A 16156-nucleotide genomic window follows, 5' to 3' on the forward strand; every position below is an offset into this window, starting at 1 on the left:
CGCTTGTCAAAGGCGTTTCGGCTTTCTTCTCGGCAGTGGCTTTTCCTCCTCCTCTTGCCGGCTCGGTCTCCAGGCAACCTGGCTTCCCGCAGGATCCTGCCCCGTGACGTCCTGGCGGCTCTCCCTCTCCGCCTCGGATGCGCAGCTCTCTCCGTCGCTGCCGAGGTGCGGAGCGGAGCACGGGCCAGCTGCTCTGTGCTCCCCCTCCTACGCGCGGCGCGCCGCTCTGCGCGTGCGGGAGACGCGGCAGATGAAGGCACGAGCATCCCGTGCTGCCGTCCCCTTTTCCCAGACCTTTCTTTCCATCCACCTTTGATTTAAGATGAGGTCGGTTGCCGCGTCCTGACGGCCGGCCCTGCGCAGACGTGGCCCGACCTTGCTGCTCCTGTGCCTTTTGGACAGAAGTTCAGCTGCTTCATTACTTAACGGGTGGAGAGCGAGTAAGAAAACAGTTTGAACGCGGTGTCCCGAGATGGCGGGTGAGCTGTAGTGGAAGGGGACCGAGGCGGGCCAGCGTCCTCCCGGGTTTTGATTCCCCGCTTGGCTTCGCCCGTGTGCAGGCTGCTGGGAGGCCAAGCTGCAGCTTAAGCCGGAGTCCGGTCAGGCCTAAGCAGAAACGCTGCGCTCGCGTCTGCTGGCCAGAGTGACTGCAGCTGAGCCTCCTCTACCGAAGAGCCAAGCTTATGTGACCGGGATCTGCTTTTCCACATCGCGTTTGACTGCTTAACCGGTTTACATCAATTTAAGCGCACCTCCGTAAGGTTCTGCGCCGGTTGAAGCTCATTCAAAAACCGGTTTTAATTAGCAAGTGCAGTCTTTGTGTAGTAAGTGCCAAGATTGCTGTTAATTTGCGTAGCGCCCACGGAGGCAGCGCTGCAGACTGTCAGCAGACCGTACGGCTGAGCCGCAGCAGTGTTCGTCGCTGAATTTTCCTTCCTCTCGCTCCAGCAAAGCCACGCGGTACTTGCATTGCCTCGGGAGATCCCCCTGCGCTGATTACTGCAGGGCCGCGCTAACGCTGCGAGCAAGGCTGCTTTCCCGTCAAATGTCTGCGTGATGTGTTTCGCGCCTGCAGCTCGGGTTAGATTTGACCAGATAGCGGCCTAATTAGCACCGTGAGTTCTGTGAACCCATTACGGCCTGCGCTGCTTTGGGAGACCTCCGTCGCTGCCGTAGAAAGACTCTCGTCAGATCAAAGATCCCGAGGCGGAAAGAAGACGTAAAGAAGTCGAGGAGGAGCTGTGCCGGGGGTCCGACAGCGGTGGGGAGAGGGGCCTTTCCTCGGCTTTGACCTGAGCGGGTTTTGCCTTAGGCTTAAACTAACTTTTAATACCGGTTCTTAGATATTCTGCGTCAAGGTATGGAGGAGCGCAGTTCAATCGCATAAGCAGGCATCCCGTTTCTCGCGCCTGCTACCTGTGGAGGGACGTCTGGACGTGTTGAAGTGGGGTAGCAGAGGCCGGCACTGCAGGCTGGCGTTCCTGGGCGTGGTTTGGTTTTTTCCTCGACTAGGATAAATAAATAATTTTCCGTACCACCTCTAATTCGTGGTTCGGACCCCTGTGAAGTTCCTAGGCTTGCATCTGTTAAGCGGTATAGTAATTTTATAAGGCTTCTGAACTGAAAACAAATTACTGGCACAAACGTCAGCCGAAGCCGTGCAGCTGGAGGGTTTTTCTCCTCTTGTGCTAAAGGAAAAGATGGAGAGGTCGGTTGTAAGCTAAACACGGGGCAGCGTAAGCCTGGCGGAATTTGGAAGAGACAGGAACTGTGTGAATACACCATGCTTCTGTCTGAATTGGTTAGGTGTGGCTAGCTGAGTCTGGTTTGCTAAGGCTTGCTCTGCCTTCGGCTCAAGCCGCCGTGGTCTCCTGCTGTAGCTGAGGGAGGAAAGGCAGGAGGAGGTTCTTCGTGCGCCGAAATGGTTTGCTTACCTAATTGGCGTCTCCAGTTACGTTTCCCCTGCCTCTCTCTGCCGTCTTGACGCCCTTAGTGCTGCTCGGCAAGCCCGGGGATGCAGTTTACGTCTTCGGCAGCCGGTGACGGTAGCTCAGAACCTCTCTGTTGTTTTCCTGCTGTTACCCCAGGTGGTGAAATAATTAGGAGAGGCTCTACAGAACCGCACCGTTGCTGACCGGCGGCAAGCGGAGGAGAATGCGGTTCCTGGAAGCCAGCTGTAGCAGTGCCGTCGAGCTTGCTCGTTGCTTCCAGAGCATTATTTCCCACTCGCTGTGGCTGAAGGTGCAAGAGCGTAGCTGTCGCCCCGTGCATCTTTCAGAATAGGAAAAGGAAGAATTCGCGTTTGGGATTAAGTCGCCGTTCGACACTGAAGCTCGTGCCGCGAAGCAGGCGGAGAGTTTCGGGCCGGGGGCGTCCGCCTCTTGTACGCGTTGGATGGTTCCTGTTTGAAGCGAGAAGCTGCAGCTGCTAGCGTAGCGTTAATTCGAGACTGGACAACGAGGACTCGGTGCCTTGGCTGCCGGCACGGGCGAAGGCTGGGCTCCTGGAGGGCGTCGCAGAGGAGTTTCCTCTGGCTGCGCCTCTTCGACCGCGTTCGTAGGCTGTCGTGCGTGCGCCGAAGCGACGAGATTTTCTTAACTGGCCTTAGCTGGCCCGCTGAGCCGTAGAGGCAAACGTGGGTTTTGTGCTTCTGTCGTTGAAATCCCAGTTCTGCTCCCCCGGGGACAAGGAAAGGTCGTAGCAGGGCACAGCATTCACGCAAGCGGGGTCTTAACGCGGCGGCCGGCCAAGAGGATTCGGACGCGTTGCCTTCTCTCAGAACGCCGTCGGTACTTCCTTCGCCTCGTGCGAGACCCGAGTCGCTGCGCTGATGCTAAGAGGGATGTGGACGAGGTGATAACTTCCTCCCTGAGCAAACGCAGCTTGTCGACGCGCGCCGTGGTCCACGGTTTCCTGCCTTCAGTCGCTGCCAGTATTTGCGTTTGTGCCGCCTCCCAAAGCCACCGATTTTGCTGCGGAACGGCCTAGATTTATCTGCTGCGTCGCTTTTAGCGAGGTGTGTTCTGCCGGTTGGTAAATTCCGAGGAGGAGATGCCTCTGTTTTGCCCGTGAGCTTGTCGAGGGAAGTCTCGCCGGTTCAGCAGCAGCCTGTTGTCTGGGTATCCAGAACGTCGGCGCGCCTCTTCTGTCGAGCGTTTTCTCGTGACTAAAAGTCGTACCGATTGCCCGTTTGCATCTAGAGAGGTCGCTGTCAGTGACCCGAAACACACGAGCAGACTCGTGACGACAGCTTGCCTGAAAAACACGTGCCTCTGCCATCCGACTGTCCATACGGAAGCGCGGCGTTGCTGTGGAGTGACATCTGTCAAACCGAGCTCCCGAAAAGGGGCACGGCCTGCGGTAGCCCGGGGTTCAAGTTTTGTTTTTATCGCAGCCGTGTGTCCGTATGCCAGTTAAGCGCCTTTACGCGTAGCTAATACGCATATCGTCTTCTGTACGTGCTCGCTGGCTCGTCCGCTCTGCAGAGCTCTTCCGAGTCGGCGGCTCTGCGGCGGGGGACGGGCAGCCTGACGTACGGCCTGGGACCGGCGGTGACGCCGGGGCGTGCCGTGTGGCGCAGGTCGGCTGGAGAGAGCCAGCAGCCCAGCTTCGGCCCCTCGGGAGGCGCGTGGCAGCGGCTCGGTGCTCGCCGTCCCGCTCGCGGCGAGGAGGAGGTCTGGAGGATGCCGCGTTCCGCGTCTGAATGCGACGCGGAAACCCGGAGGTTTCCCGAGGTGCGTCGTGCTGCCGGCGCTGGGCTGGGACTGCCGCGCTTCGCAGCTTGCGTCCGCTGCTGATGTCGGGTTTTTCTCTTTCGATTTTTCTTTTCCCCCAGCCCGTCTTAATTCTGGTCTCTGCTGCCGGAGTTCTCCTGAAGGTCCTGTGCGGCTTCGGCATCTGCTTACTGGAGTGATTTTTACCGCTCCAGCAGCTGCTTGCTCCAAACAGGCCACGTTCCCGAGCTTCCCAAGCGCTTCTGGCAGGCAGGAGCAGCTGGAAAGAGGAGTCCGTCCGTCCGTCCGTCCCTCTGACAGCTCGTGTTGTCAGCCTAGCGAGACCGTAGCTCCAGCGGGTGGAAAGGAGAGGGCCTCTTAGCTGGCGTAACTTGCAAACGCAGAAGGCATTCAGGTGCCTGCCTTTGCCTGCAGATCGGCCTTCTCCAGGCCGAGTCCCTTCTTAGCCCAAAGCCCTGCCCCGGTGGCCGCTTTGCCTTCCGTCGCGCTCGCCGCGTGCCCTCGCCGAGCACCGCGGCAGCCACGCTGCGCGGGCACGTCGACCCGCGGCAGAACGCATCCAGGGGACGTTCGCCGAGGGTTTGCCAGGAGGAACTTGGGAGCGGGAGGGCTCCTCGGAACAATTCTAGGAAACGTCTTTCTCCTCAGGAAAGACGTTGGGTTTTTACAGCGCGGCCAATTTGTTGGTGCCATCTGTTGGCTCCTGTGACGCCGAGGAGGCCGATTGCTGGCTTATGGGAGCGCTCGCTGGCGTAATTGTGCTTTTCTAACTGTTGCTGATGAGCCCGGTCGCACGGTCGCAATCCAGAAGAAGCGGGTTTTTTTTCCCCGATTTTAACTTCTGCTGCTATAGGCGCAGCTGGACTGAAATGGAAAAGGTGGTTTCTTTATGGAGTGATATCCATGCAGGCGACCTTAATGACAGTTTAATGACAGTTATAATTAGATCTAAGCGAATGGGTGGCATGAAGTAATAGGTGTTCGCCCAGGACGGGGTCTTTAGCTTTTTCTTTTCTTCGCAGCACAGAGGAAAAAGGCCACGTTCGCTGTCTGGTGGCTTCTTTCCACTGAAGAGGGCCTCTTTGCTCCTACCTGTCCCCCTTCTCTTACACGCTTTCCAAGCGGTCGGAGCGGCCAGGAGCACGGCGGCTGTCCTCCTCCTGCCTGGGCACCCGGCGCTTTATCTCCCTTCTCGCCGGCGGGGCGGCATCGATTGAAGGAGGCCTGGAGGACTATTAGCCGCGCTAGCTGACGAACGGGACGGCTACAGAAATTTTAATTCCCCGAAGTCGCTGTTCTCTCCCGTGCCGAGACGCGCGCCTCCTTTAGGAGACTCTCGGCCTGATCTTCTAGCTCTGGTGGCTACCAGATTTGAAAATCCGCTCTCTGAGCGCAAAATAGGAACCTTACAATTTCGTTTACACGTGGAGAACTTCCGGAGAGCCCCGCGTTTTTGACAGCTGGGAAGCGCAAAGGCTCCGTAGGCCGAAGCGGGTCGGTGCTCGGGGCAGCCCGGGGACGCGGGACGGCTCCCACCCGCGAGCCTCCTGGGCCGCGGTGACAGCAGCTCGCTGCTGCGGCCTGGGATGTCGTTCCTGTCCCTCCTGGCCCCCCGTGTGCCGCCGGGGGACGCGCTGCTATCGGGGATAACTGCCCTTTTGGCCCCTGGGGTTTCAGTACCTCTCCCTTAGTTCCTCAGCTCCCCCTTTTGCTTTCGTGCGGATCTGCGGGCGCGATTTCCACTGCTTCTCCCGAGGCTGTTGCCCGGCATGCACGCGTGCTCAGCGCAGCTCTAGAAGGAAAAAGCCAGAAATACAGAGCGACGTTCGGCTGTAGTGCACCAGGAGAAGAAAAATCTGGACGTAAAGCGGACAAGGCGCCGGGCCCCGAAGAGCGAGGCTTCCGCGGCGACTTGCGGGCATCGGTTCGCACACCTTCCCCTCTCTTTACCGGCTGTTGCCTGTAGCAGCTTCACATTTCTTCCAAATAACAACTTCTTCCTCAAATGACGCGCCGAAGTTTTGCTTGGATCCAAGAAGGAAAACAGTGAAATGCTTAGGGAACGTTTTGTTGATCGGTAGCAGCATGCGCGCTCCGGCCTTGGCTCCTTCCGCCTGCAAGCTTCACTAGCTCCTGATAGGAGAACGGCTAATTTTTCAGACTCCTTTTTTAATAGGGTTTCTTCGTTTAAGAAACTTGATCGTGGTTTTCTTCCGTGTCTAATGGTTAGCTGAATTTGTGCTTTATTTAATGCCGTTCAGTCTTGCGCTCTCCTCCCTGTATTTTATGCGGTGTTGGTAAGCGTGAGGGAGCGCACTCGCTTTGGGCCTCGGGGTTGTTTTGGTGTTTCACGAGGCTACCTGAAAATCCTTCTTTTTGCATAAATAACGTTACGGAGCTCTCGTTCTAGCGCTGCCGTAAGCGTTAGCGTCCCCTTCGGCTGGAGCGGGGAACCTATTTGCCTCCGCTTCCGAGGTGCTCTCTCCTGGGGCGAGGTGCTTTCGCGATGGCAGGAGGACGAGCTGCGAGCAAACGCTGCAAGCTTGCGTGCGTCGCCCGCGGCGGCAGCTGGGAGGAAGGGAGCAGGACCCCGGCGGAGGAGGAGGGCACGCGGTTGCGGGGGCTCTTTCCTGCCCGGGAGCCTTAGGCAGGGCGGATTTTCCCAAAGGAAGGGAAGCGAGCGCTTAGCGGGGCTGAAGCCGCTGTGGCTGTTTCCCCGCGACCGAGTTTGAGATGAAGCCGGTCTGGCTGACGCGCCCCTGGGATTTCAGCCGGTCTTTTTTCTGTTGAGATCCTGAATCGTCTTTCGAGGGAGGGGAGAATACGAGCCAGCTGGGAGATGCAGGAGCGGAGAAACCAACTTGGTCTGTTCTGGAAAGCCTTTATTTAAACTGCTCCTTCCCTCTGGGAGAAAAGCAGTCCTCCGAAACAGAGTCGTGTGTCCCCCCCCCCAAAGCCCCAGGTGAGACGCAAGCCCCCACCCCTGAAATTCCCGGCGCCCTCCCTCCGGCGGCGAGCGCGGGGGGGATTTTCTACTTCCACCCTCGCACGTTCGCGAGGAAGCTCTGAATTTCCTGAAACCGGAGCAGAAGGTGGTTTCCCCGGGCTTTTTCAGGAGACTTTTAGCTTTTATACTCCATCGGTTGCCGGAGGGCATCGGAACGGAGCGAAAGCCTTTTGAAGAAGCCTCTTCAGAAATGCCAGCTCGCTCCTGCTCATCGCGTTTGAGGGCGGGTTTCGGCGCGCTCAAGGGCCGCCCGTTTGGCCGAACTCGCGATAAGGTCCTTCCCGAGAAGACGTCTTCTGGCTGGCGTCCTTCGCGGTGCGTGTCTCGTGGGCGTGGAGTTGGAGGGCACCGCGTCGCAAGCGCACGGCGTCGCGAGGTGACGAGCCCGGGGCCGGCAGGCAGCCCGGTTCTCCCTGCCCCTGTTATCAGGGCGAAAACCAGAGCGATTCAGTTCTGTTTTGTCTGGCCCGACTGCCCAAGCTGCCTTCAATCAGGTGCTCTACAGACCTTGAACTTGGCCGAGAGCGTCAACTCAAGCCGTGCAATGAAGCTGGGAAGTGAGGTTTCCTCAGAGCAAATACGGAGCGGGGAGATGAGTAAGGAGCTGAGGAATACTCCAGATCCGTGGATTTTCATTTACGTATTTGTGCCTGAAAATGACTCGTGGCTCTCGGTAGACGTCTTGGCTTCACCCTTTGAGGAAGCTTCTCTCGGTTTTTCACGTGTGTCGGCTTAAGCTTTACAAAAAGCTCGTTTTGCAGGGAAAATCCGCGGGGCAAAGCACGTGGCGAGCGCTCTCCAAGCCCCCTCTGGCTCTCCCGACTTTCCCAGTCCGCTCCCGAGCGTTGTCCTTGAAACCGCCCGGCGCGGATCTGCCAGAACCACAGCTAACGGCGCGCGCGCCGCTCGCCGATCTGCTCCTCGGCAGAGGAGGGGCTGCGGCCCGGATCGCTGCCAGCCTAGAAGAGGACGGCAGCGGCTCCTCGCCCCGTTAGCCGCTGCCGGTTAGCGCTTGGCGGCGTCACGGAGCGGGGCCCGATCCTGCCGCTTCACCTCGGGTCTCGGCTCTAACCCCGCTCCCGCCGGCGGCTTCCGGCGCCGAGTGCCGGGCCTGGCTGCCTTTCAGCGTTCTGTCCCGGCTGTAGGAAGCACGCTCAGTGACTTGGGAGCCTGGAATCGTTCCTGTGCTCCGGATTAAGGGTCTGAGAGCGAAGAAACAGCTTTGTTGTACTTGGTGCCTTTCCGGGATTCTGCCGCGTTCTGCTTACATGCAGGGCAGCTCTTCCCCTGGCAAGGATTTTATCGTTAACGCATGAAGCTTAATTTTCACGTGCTTCAGATTGTTCCCTTAAAGATGCCAAAGAGCCCTCTCTTCCTTTTCCTCCAAACGGCACCACGCCTGTTCGAGCATCGTTTAGCATTGCGCTCGGGGTTTGGCACTAGGGGAGAAACACACGTGTTTCGGATCGCGTGCCGCTGCGGTTTTCTGCCCGCCGACGCGGCACGCCTCTGTGCGCGGAGCACTTGTCCTCGTCCCTGGCAAACGGACGCTGTTACGAGCTAAGCGTTTCCGTAACCGGGCGTCGGGCTCCCGTGTCGAATCCTTCTGGTTGTGCATCATCAGCGTTTTTCTACCGCAGTGCTGCTTTGCCTGCCCTTCCCCGTGTCTTCGCAGGATTCCGCAGTCTTGCTCGACAGAAGTTTTGTGAATCACGCTTTAGCGGAGCAACCAGGAGAAGATCGGTAAAAGCGGTTCCGTTCCCAGGGAGCGTGCCGTCTCCAAGCGAGAGAACTTGCTGCCGGATGTTAATTCAGCCCACCAGTCTTGAACTGGGCTGGCACGCTGTAGCTGCTCGCTCGCACCGGTGCTTGGTGCTGGGGAGGAGGGTGCTTATTAACTCAAGGCTGAAATCTGATTTAGGAGCGGCGGTGCGAGCGTTCCTCTGCCGGTGAGAGCAGCCTTTTCTCTCGGCTCTTGGCTCCAGCGACGTATCGCGCTGGCTGAGAGTTGCCTGCCGAATCAGGCCTTCCGGAAGAGATTCCGTGTTATCTCTGCGCGTTGGATGAAACACGCCGCTTTCTTACAGCGGACTTGAGGGGAGGCGCTTTTTGGGACAGAAGCGTCTCCCTGCTGGGAGTCCGGCGGCCTTTCCGTCCGCGCCCAAAAGAGCTGGGAGCCGCCGGCGCCGGGAAGGTGAGGGAAGAGAAGCGGGGAAGCCTTCGAGGCTGGAGAGCAGCTGACTGGAAGCACTCAGACTTGTTTAAACTATCTTAGTGTAGCGTTATAGAGCACTTCTCTTTTAAAATAAATAAATACCTCGATGTTGGAAGCCTGACCGCCCCCCCCCCCCCCCCCCCATTTCCATCGCTGCTCCTATTTATCGGCCCCGTTATCGTGCGCTGCTGTGGACGGCGCGGTAGAGCCCAGTCCACTCGCGTCCGCCCTTCGGTCCCTGAGGCCGCTCCCCCGCCGCGCGGCTGGCTGGCAGCTTCCCCGTCCGCCTCGCTGCTTTTCTGCCGGCTCTCGGGCTGGCGTCTGGGCACGTCCTCCAGCGGCGGAGGCTGAAGAGCGAGGCCAGCTGGCGAGATCGAGGAAACCGGCTCCTTTGAGCAAGCAGAACAACTGTTCGGGCTCGCTTGAGATGCACCCAGTTGCTCGGAAATAACTCGCGTTTCAGCGCGGCGTCGGGCGCCTCTGCGAACGCGTCGTCCTGTGGCGATGGGCGACGGCCTGACGATCCCGCTGCCTTCTGCAGCGCTGCTCTCTCGGCGAGGTGCCCTCCGTAGGGAGAATGTGCTGAGAGGCAGGGGAGAGGGCCGCTCCTGCCCACCGGCGGGCAAGCTGGCTGGGTTTGGGAGGCTGCTCGGAGACCCCAGGCTCTCCGAGGCAGGGGCGGCGTATTCGGGCTTCGGGCAGCCCGGCAGGGTCGTACGGGCAGTATTTGTCTTAAAAAAACGCTTTTCCTGATACGCGGTTGGCTCAATGACCTCTCTTTTGTTTCCCCTTCTGCTAGGTTGCCATAAAGATAATCGATAAGACCCAGCTGGATGAAGAGAACCTGAAGAAGATATTCAGAGAAGTCCAGATCATGAAGATGCTTTGCCACCCGCACATCATCAGGTTATACCAGGTGGGAGCGCGCCGCAGCGGGCTTTCCCCGCGCCGCAGCTTTGCAGCGCGTGGCGGTGCTTTCGCTAGGGCTGCCCCTCCGTTTCTCCTAGCCGAGATACCGGGAAAGTCCTTTACGTTTTCACGGTCTCGGAGCACTTTGATTAGGGGGGCGGGGAAGCGCGGCTAATCCTTCTCTTCTCTGGGAGATCGCGCTTCCGCTGTGGGCTGGCCTCTTGCCATTTGTTCATGGCTGTCGTGTGCTCTTCAGTTTCCCAGCTGAAACCGGGTGCGGGTTCCCCTCCTCAACTGGAGGGAGAGAGCGAGTCTCGCCCGCTAGCAGGACTGAACGCGCGCGGCTCCCCCGCTCTCCCCCCCCCGCCGCGCTGCCCTGCGGCCCCCGGGGCTCGCCGATCCGCTCCGTGCTTTCCTGGAAGGTGATCGATAGCAGCGGCAGACCTGCTTTGGAATATGGTCTGCAGGCTTTTTCCCCCGGCTTGTTTGGCGTTTTTAGCCTGCAAACCAATCCGCCAGAGAGAGCGTCCGCGCGTGTTGCCTTTCGGTTGGCGGTGCCCCTCCGGCCGCAGAATCCGACAGAAGTTGCGAGAGGCCGGGGACAAGCAGACAGCAGAGCGGTGGGAGCAGAGGAGCAGAGGAGGCCCCCACCCTGGTGAAACGTTCCATGCTCTTTGGGAAGCTGTTGGACAGATGAAAGACTCCCTCCCCGGGCCTTTCCGATACCGGGGCGCGAGCAGTGGCTTACAACCGAGGAGCGCTAAAAAGCTCTGTCCCAACTCTCCTCCGCTGCTTGCAGCCCCGGTTCGGGGAAGCTGTGGGACAGAGGCTCCTTCCCAGGCTCCTGCCAGAGCTGCCCGCTGCCTGCCAGGTTCAGGCAGGACTGCCTGCCCCTTTGCTGCAGCGGCACGCTTGCCGGCAGGTCGCGGTCACGTTCTGGGAAGGCAGGGGACGGCCATCCAAGCTCTGGATGGAAAGGCAGCTCTTCCTCGGGCTGGTGCGCGAAGCAGAGGAGGGGCTGTCCAGGGCCCTTCGCCCTGGGGAAGCGTTCGGGTGCAAGAGGCGAAGGAAGATGGTTGATCTCCTCTTCGTGGCAGGCATCGGAACGTTAAAAGGTTGAAATCCTGGGGGAAATACGCTGGGGTTATTTCCTTTTGTAACGTGGTGCTTGCCGGCGCCTTTTAAGGGAGAAGTTGCGGTAACCCTCGACAGAAGTTGCCCTTCCCTGGAACCTGCTCGCGCCTCTTCGAGCCCGGTCTGCTGCTCAGCCGTGCCCCATCGATACGAGGGCGTACCTGGACTCCAAAGGGTTAAAGCTGAGTAGAGGTGACAGAGGTTAACGTTGAGCTGTTCTGGCCAAGCCGCCGAGTGCGAGCTGCTTACAGCGACGCTGTGGCGGTTTTAAGGTACTTAGGGAACGCTTCTTTGCAAACCGACTCCTGAAGGCTTTTGCTTTTTTCAGCGAAAAAACCCGTTTTTCGACCCGTTTTATTCCGTCTGAACTTTCTGATGCGATGCTGAAGAGGTGGCACTTGTGGCTTGGCTTTGCTAAGGGGAGAAGAGAGTACCCGCCGTGGGGCACGCTTCATCTGGCCGCTCCTTCTGGGCGCTTTCGGTGGCGTTGGTTTTTTGATAAAAACTACTAAAACCCGGAGCTGGGAATTCAGAGCCTTTCGCAGCTTCCCGTCAGGAATCCGAGTCCGAAAAATCACGTTTCCTGGAGCCTGTGAGACTTAAAAGGCGTAAGCGAAAAAGGAGAAAGCGTCTGTAACGACAGCAGCCTGTAATACGAGGGATTCTGTCTGGAAACAGAAATGCGCTTAAAAAATACCTGCCTAGGGGTTTTCTGGACGCGCCGTGCCGCCGTTGAGCGGGAGCCGAGCGTCGCGCCCTGCGACACTTGGGCAGGACTGGGCTTCGTCTTCCTTGTGCTCCTGGTTTAGCGCTCCGACTAGCAGCCGCCCGGCTGTCTGCATCAGGCACGCGTGGTTGAAAATGCAAAGTCTACGCCTTCAAGTCCTGATTCTTAGTACGAGCAAGCAGCGTTGGGCTCCGAGCGCCTGGCTCCTCTGTCGGGATAATAGTCCCTTCCGTGCCAAAAGGTGAACTTTCACTTGCCCTGGAAAGGGAAAAGCCAAAACAAACCCAAAACGTTTCCAGCCTTTCCTAAACGCCCGGCGCTATCGAAATTGCTCGACGGGCCCCCGGGGGTTCAGCGCTGCGGTCCCGGGCGCGAAGCACGGCGTGGTTTTTTCCATCGACAGAGCCCTGAAGCCCGTTCAATAAATAGCGCCGAGTTGCGGGGAACGCCCCGAGCGTGCGCTTGCCCGAAGGCGGGTCACAGAGCGCAGCCCTGGGAGCCTCCCCTGCCCGACCTGCAGGCGGGAAGGCGTTGCTTGCCGCTTTTTGGGCGCTGAGCGTGATTGCGCATCGCCCGCTGTCTGTTAAACCTTCCAAACGTCGCTGAGGCCTGTCTGCAGCCCACAGCGGTTTTCTTCTCTCCCGCGCCCTGCTAGGACTTTCCTAGAAGTTGTTCGGGGCTCCGAGGTCGTTTTGGCCTGTAGCGTTCGCGGGGGGAGACGGGGCCGTGCTCAGAAATCCGCCGCGCGCTTGCGCGCGTCCTGCGCTCGGCCCCGCCGCTGTGCCCCGCGTGGCGTCGGGCCCTCGCTGCCTCTGCGCGGCGCCCGGTCCTTCGGAGAGGTCCCGCCCGAGAGGTCGCCGCCCTTGGCCTGTTGGACCGCCACGGCCCCCAAATCCTAACGCGCTCTTAAAAACGCGCGTTCACGCCTGTTAAAACTGGGGTGCCACCTGGCTGAACCGTGCGGGCTCCTAAAGCAAAGCCTGAGCTCTGGTTTATTGCTAATAGGTCTTGAGTCGTTTGAAAGTCGCTGATCGATTCGGTGACTCTTCCCGCCCCCGGGCAAAACCGTGCCGCCTGTTTTAGCGCCCGCAGTGGAGCGGCTGATTAGAAAGGTGAACTGGTTTGGTTGCAGCAGCCCTGCAAAGCCTCCCAGGCTGCTGGGACGAGCCAAGAGCGGGCGCAAACGCTAAAGGGAGGGGAAGGAGAAGGGGGAGGAGGGCGCAGGTGGCGCGGTGGGTTTAGCTGCAGATTCAGCCTTCGGACCTTGGCTCGATGCCTCCCCCCGCTCCTGTCCGTCCCTTTGCGTGGCTCCGTAACGCACGGGAAAGCAGTGTTTTTGACGTGGTGAAAGCAGCTACCTGCGGCACAGAGGCAGAACGCTTCTCCGTTAGCTGCGTTTCTCTTTGCACGCGGCAGTCTCCTCACCTGTCACTTTTCTGTCCTTGCATCCAGGTTATGGAGACGGAGAGGATGATTTATCTAGTGACAGAGTATGCCAGTGGAGGGGAGATATTTGGTAAGTACGTTTATTGCATTCCTTAATCCGATAACGCGCGTGGTCAACTACAGTAAACGGCAAATAGCTGCCGCGCTCTCTTGTTTCAGTTGAGAGATGCCCTTCAGCCGGAAGACTTCCCATTGACAAGCGGGGTAAAGAAAAATAAACGCTGCCGACTTGATGGAAAAAAAAAAAAAACCAAACAAAACTTCCGTAACCTCTGTTTCTTCTTTGGGTTTCATTGACAGGTGGTGCTGCTCCTCTTTTCTGCTGACTTTGGGATTAAAGATGTTGGAAATAAATAGTCGTCCCGCCGGATTTTAAAGCGTTGCTGAATGCTTTGCTTCCCAGCAAGCTGCGTGAAACTCGTTAGCCGTAGCGGAAACGTTGGCGTGTGTTAATAGCTTTCGAAGAACCGGGCCGTCCTGCGGCTCTGTAGCAGCTCGTTCTCGAAACCGTGCATTTTCTTATCTTTTTGCTACCTGATGTTATCTTAGCGTGCATTATTACATCCGTTTTAAACTCCGTTGTCTGCTAACAGTGTTTCGGCTGAGCTTTCTCGACCGCAGAAGCTATTCTCTTTAGAGGCAAAAAAGCACCCGTGCGGCGCAGTTGCAAGAACTGTCGACTGATTTATTAATTTGTTTGTTTTACTGCCACGACCAGTAAGAAACCTGGGGAAAGAGAGATTTCCCGACACGTGAGATTGGGCTTTCCTAGCTTAGCCGACGTGAGCCTCAGAAAGGGGGGAAATCCTTCGAGCTTGGAGCGAGCTGGCTTAGGTCTGCTTGCAGGCAGGGGACAGGCGCACCGGGCCTGGCAGCCAAATGGAAAAGCTCGCCTTTTTGTCCCGGTCGGTCATCGCTGTAGGTTCGCCTTTGGTGTCGGGGCCTCTCCCTCTGCTGGAACTGAGGCTGAGTTGTAATAATACAAAGACGAAGCTCTTGGCGAAGCAAGACGAGCCCCAAGCTGAGGAAAATAAGACAGCTCGAGCTGAAAAGTGCCGGTTTCCCGTGAGTATAATCTGCCCCCAGTTCCTCAGTACCTTCGTGGACGGTTGTCGCGCCTTCTCCTCAGCACCGTCCGCGTCCTTCGGATTCCTCCTCCGAGCAGGTGGCAGCCGAGGGGAGAAGCCAGCAGTAGCGGGTGTTTGGGAAGCGTGGGTCGCCTGGTGCAAAACCCGGCTCCTCCGGCTGAGTCTTCCCGTTGCTTCCTCGGGCGTGGATCGCGGCGCTAGGCCCCCCAACAGCTCCGAAGGCTTGCGACGTTCATCCGACCTCCCGCAGCAGCCGAGTCACTTGAACGTCTCTTAGAGTTCGCCTGCCTGTGGATCGCTGCGGACAAGCATAAATCGCTTTTTACTTTTGCTCCCTCTTCTGTTGAATTTGGCAGGGACGGGCTCCTCTCTTTTTAAGTCCAGAACTACGTGCGAGCTCGTATACAAGCTTGGAATGAATTCTCTTGGTTTCGAAAATAGCCCTCTACGTGAGTCGAAGTGAAAATCTAACTGCTCTCTGAAATATTTTATGCTGTGGTAAATGCAGCTCGTTAGCACGGCTGATTTCCATTACGCTGCCCAGCGTTTTATCCTCGTTGATGGCTGGCGGCAGCCGGCTGTGCGGTAGCCCCGACGCCTTTCCAGACCGAAGCCGGGAGGCCGTGGCCCCGCTCGCCTGCTGGCAGCGTTTTCAGGGGCCGCCCGAGGCCCTGCGCGCCCTCGGCGTTCGAGCAGAGAGGGGGAAACGAAAGCCTCAGCTTTTTGTGATCGGCGTTTCCTGAGGAGCCGGTGAGACTCTCTCCGAACGGCGGAAGCGATTTACGGGGAGGAAGCAGCAACCCCTTTTGGAAAGGTTTCCTCCCAGGCGTCAGCATCTCCGGTGCTGGAGAATCCCACGTCCTCGCGCCGTTGAGAGAAGGCGTCTCGGCACGGGCCGGCTTCACGGATGGAAGCCGGGGCTTCCCGAGCGCGAAGGGTAAAGCTCGGCCCGCGCGTCGCTTCAGCGCGGCGTCCGTCCCTCGCGCGGCAGGCTCGCTGGGAACCGCCGGGATGGCCGCTCCGTGCGGACGGACGGCGCGGTCGCTGTCACGGCGCCTGTTCCCGGGCACCGGTGATTACACGTGCCTGCGCCGAGTCTTTGAGCGCTTTTTCTTGGTTACCTCGACGCCTGCCTGACCTAGGGTTTCGTGCAAAAGCGTAGCGCTGAGCTGCGGAAGGCGGGGGGCCGACAGCCCCCGTTTTCTGGATGCTACAGGCTCGGCGTGAGGCCGAGCGCCTCGCGCAGCCCGAAACACAGCGGCAGGCTCCTGTGAACCGCGAGGCTGCGTTGCGACCGGGTCTGAGTTGTTTCCCTTGATGCTTTAAAAAGACTTCCCGAGGTTTAAGCTGTGCCACGCAGCTGCGAAGACTGCATCGGCAGCAGTACGGGACGGAATCTTTAGCTGAAAGGAGGCTGCTTTCTGTAAACGGCCACGGTTTGAGTCAGTCGGAGCTGGACGCTTGTCTGTCTTGTCCCTCGTTGCTCTGAGCTCTGCAGGCTTTCCTGGGTTAGCACCTAGGGGAGCTTTACAAACCTCTTTATCTGAATTTCCAGTAAAAGGGCTGATAGCTTCTTCAGCTGAGCCGTAAGGGTCTTTGACTCCTCCGTTACTGGAAACGTTCTGGTAGTTCTCTGTGTTTGCATAGCGGTGCACGGGGACGAGGGAGAAGGCTGGCTTTTGCCCTGGGCTTAAGCGGCAAAACGTAAATTGTTCTTTCTGTCCCCGCGCCTGCTTTGCGCGTGGTTGGGTTGCCGGTTCGACGTCACGAACAAATGAACGTCCCCTTTTTAAACTGCAGGGTGCTCTTTGCTCCCGGTCCCTCGAGTGGCCTTTTTTGCAGGTCAAACAGAACGTGGCCTAGAAGTCTGGTTTGCTTTCAGCTGTTTACGGCGGG

The 16156-nt window shown here is 58.5% G+C and overlaps 1 protein-coding gene across 13 annotated transcripts in view; it reads left to right on the forward strand.

Moving 5' to 3' along the window:
- SIK3 (SIK family kinase 3) overlaps nucleotides 1-16156 on the forward strand; it is an 88597-nt gene that overhangs the window by 37685 nt on the left and 34756 nt on the right. For 10 of the 13 annotated variants that reach the window (XM_087778303.1, XM_087778309.1, XM_087778310.1 and 7 more), the window contains 2 exons: nucleotides 9756-9872; nucleotides 13179-13242. In XM_087778303.1, coding sequence (XP_087634429.1) covers nucleotides 9831-9872; nucleotides 13179-13242 — 106 coding nt within the window. In that variant the 5' untranslated portion in view covers nucleotides 9756-9830. Of the gene's footprint in view, nucleotides 1-9755; nucleotides 9873-13178; nucleotides 13243-13331; nucleotides 13377-13472; nucleotides 15198-16156 lie in introns of those variants that run through there. The other 3 variants (XM_087778306.1, XM_087778307.1, XM_087778308.1) reach the window with 3 other exon arrangements.

This window comes from Nipponia nippon, unplaced genomic scaffold, assembly GCF_047370975.1.
Source record: "Nipponia nippon isolate SJK-2023a ecotype South Korea unplaced genomic scaffold, ASM4737097v1 scaffold_43, whole genome shotgun sequence".
Taxonomy (NCBI): domain Eukaryota; kingdom Metazoa; phylum Chordata; class Aves; order Pelecaniformes; family Threskiornithidae; genus Nipponia; species Nipponia nippon.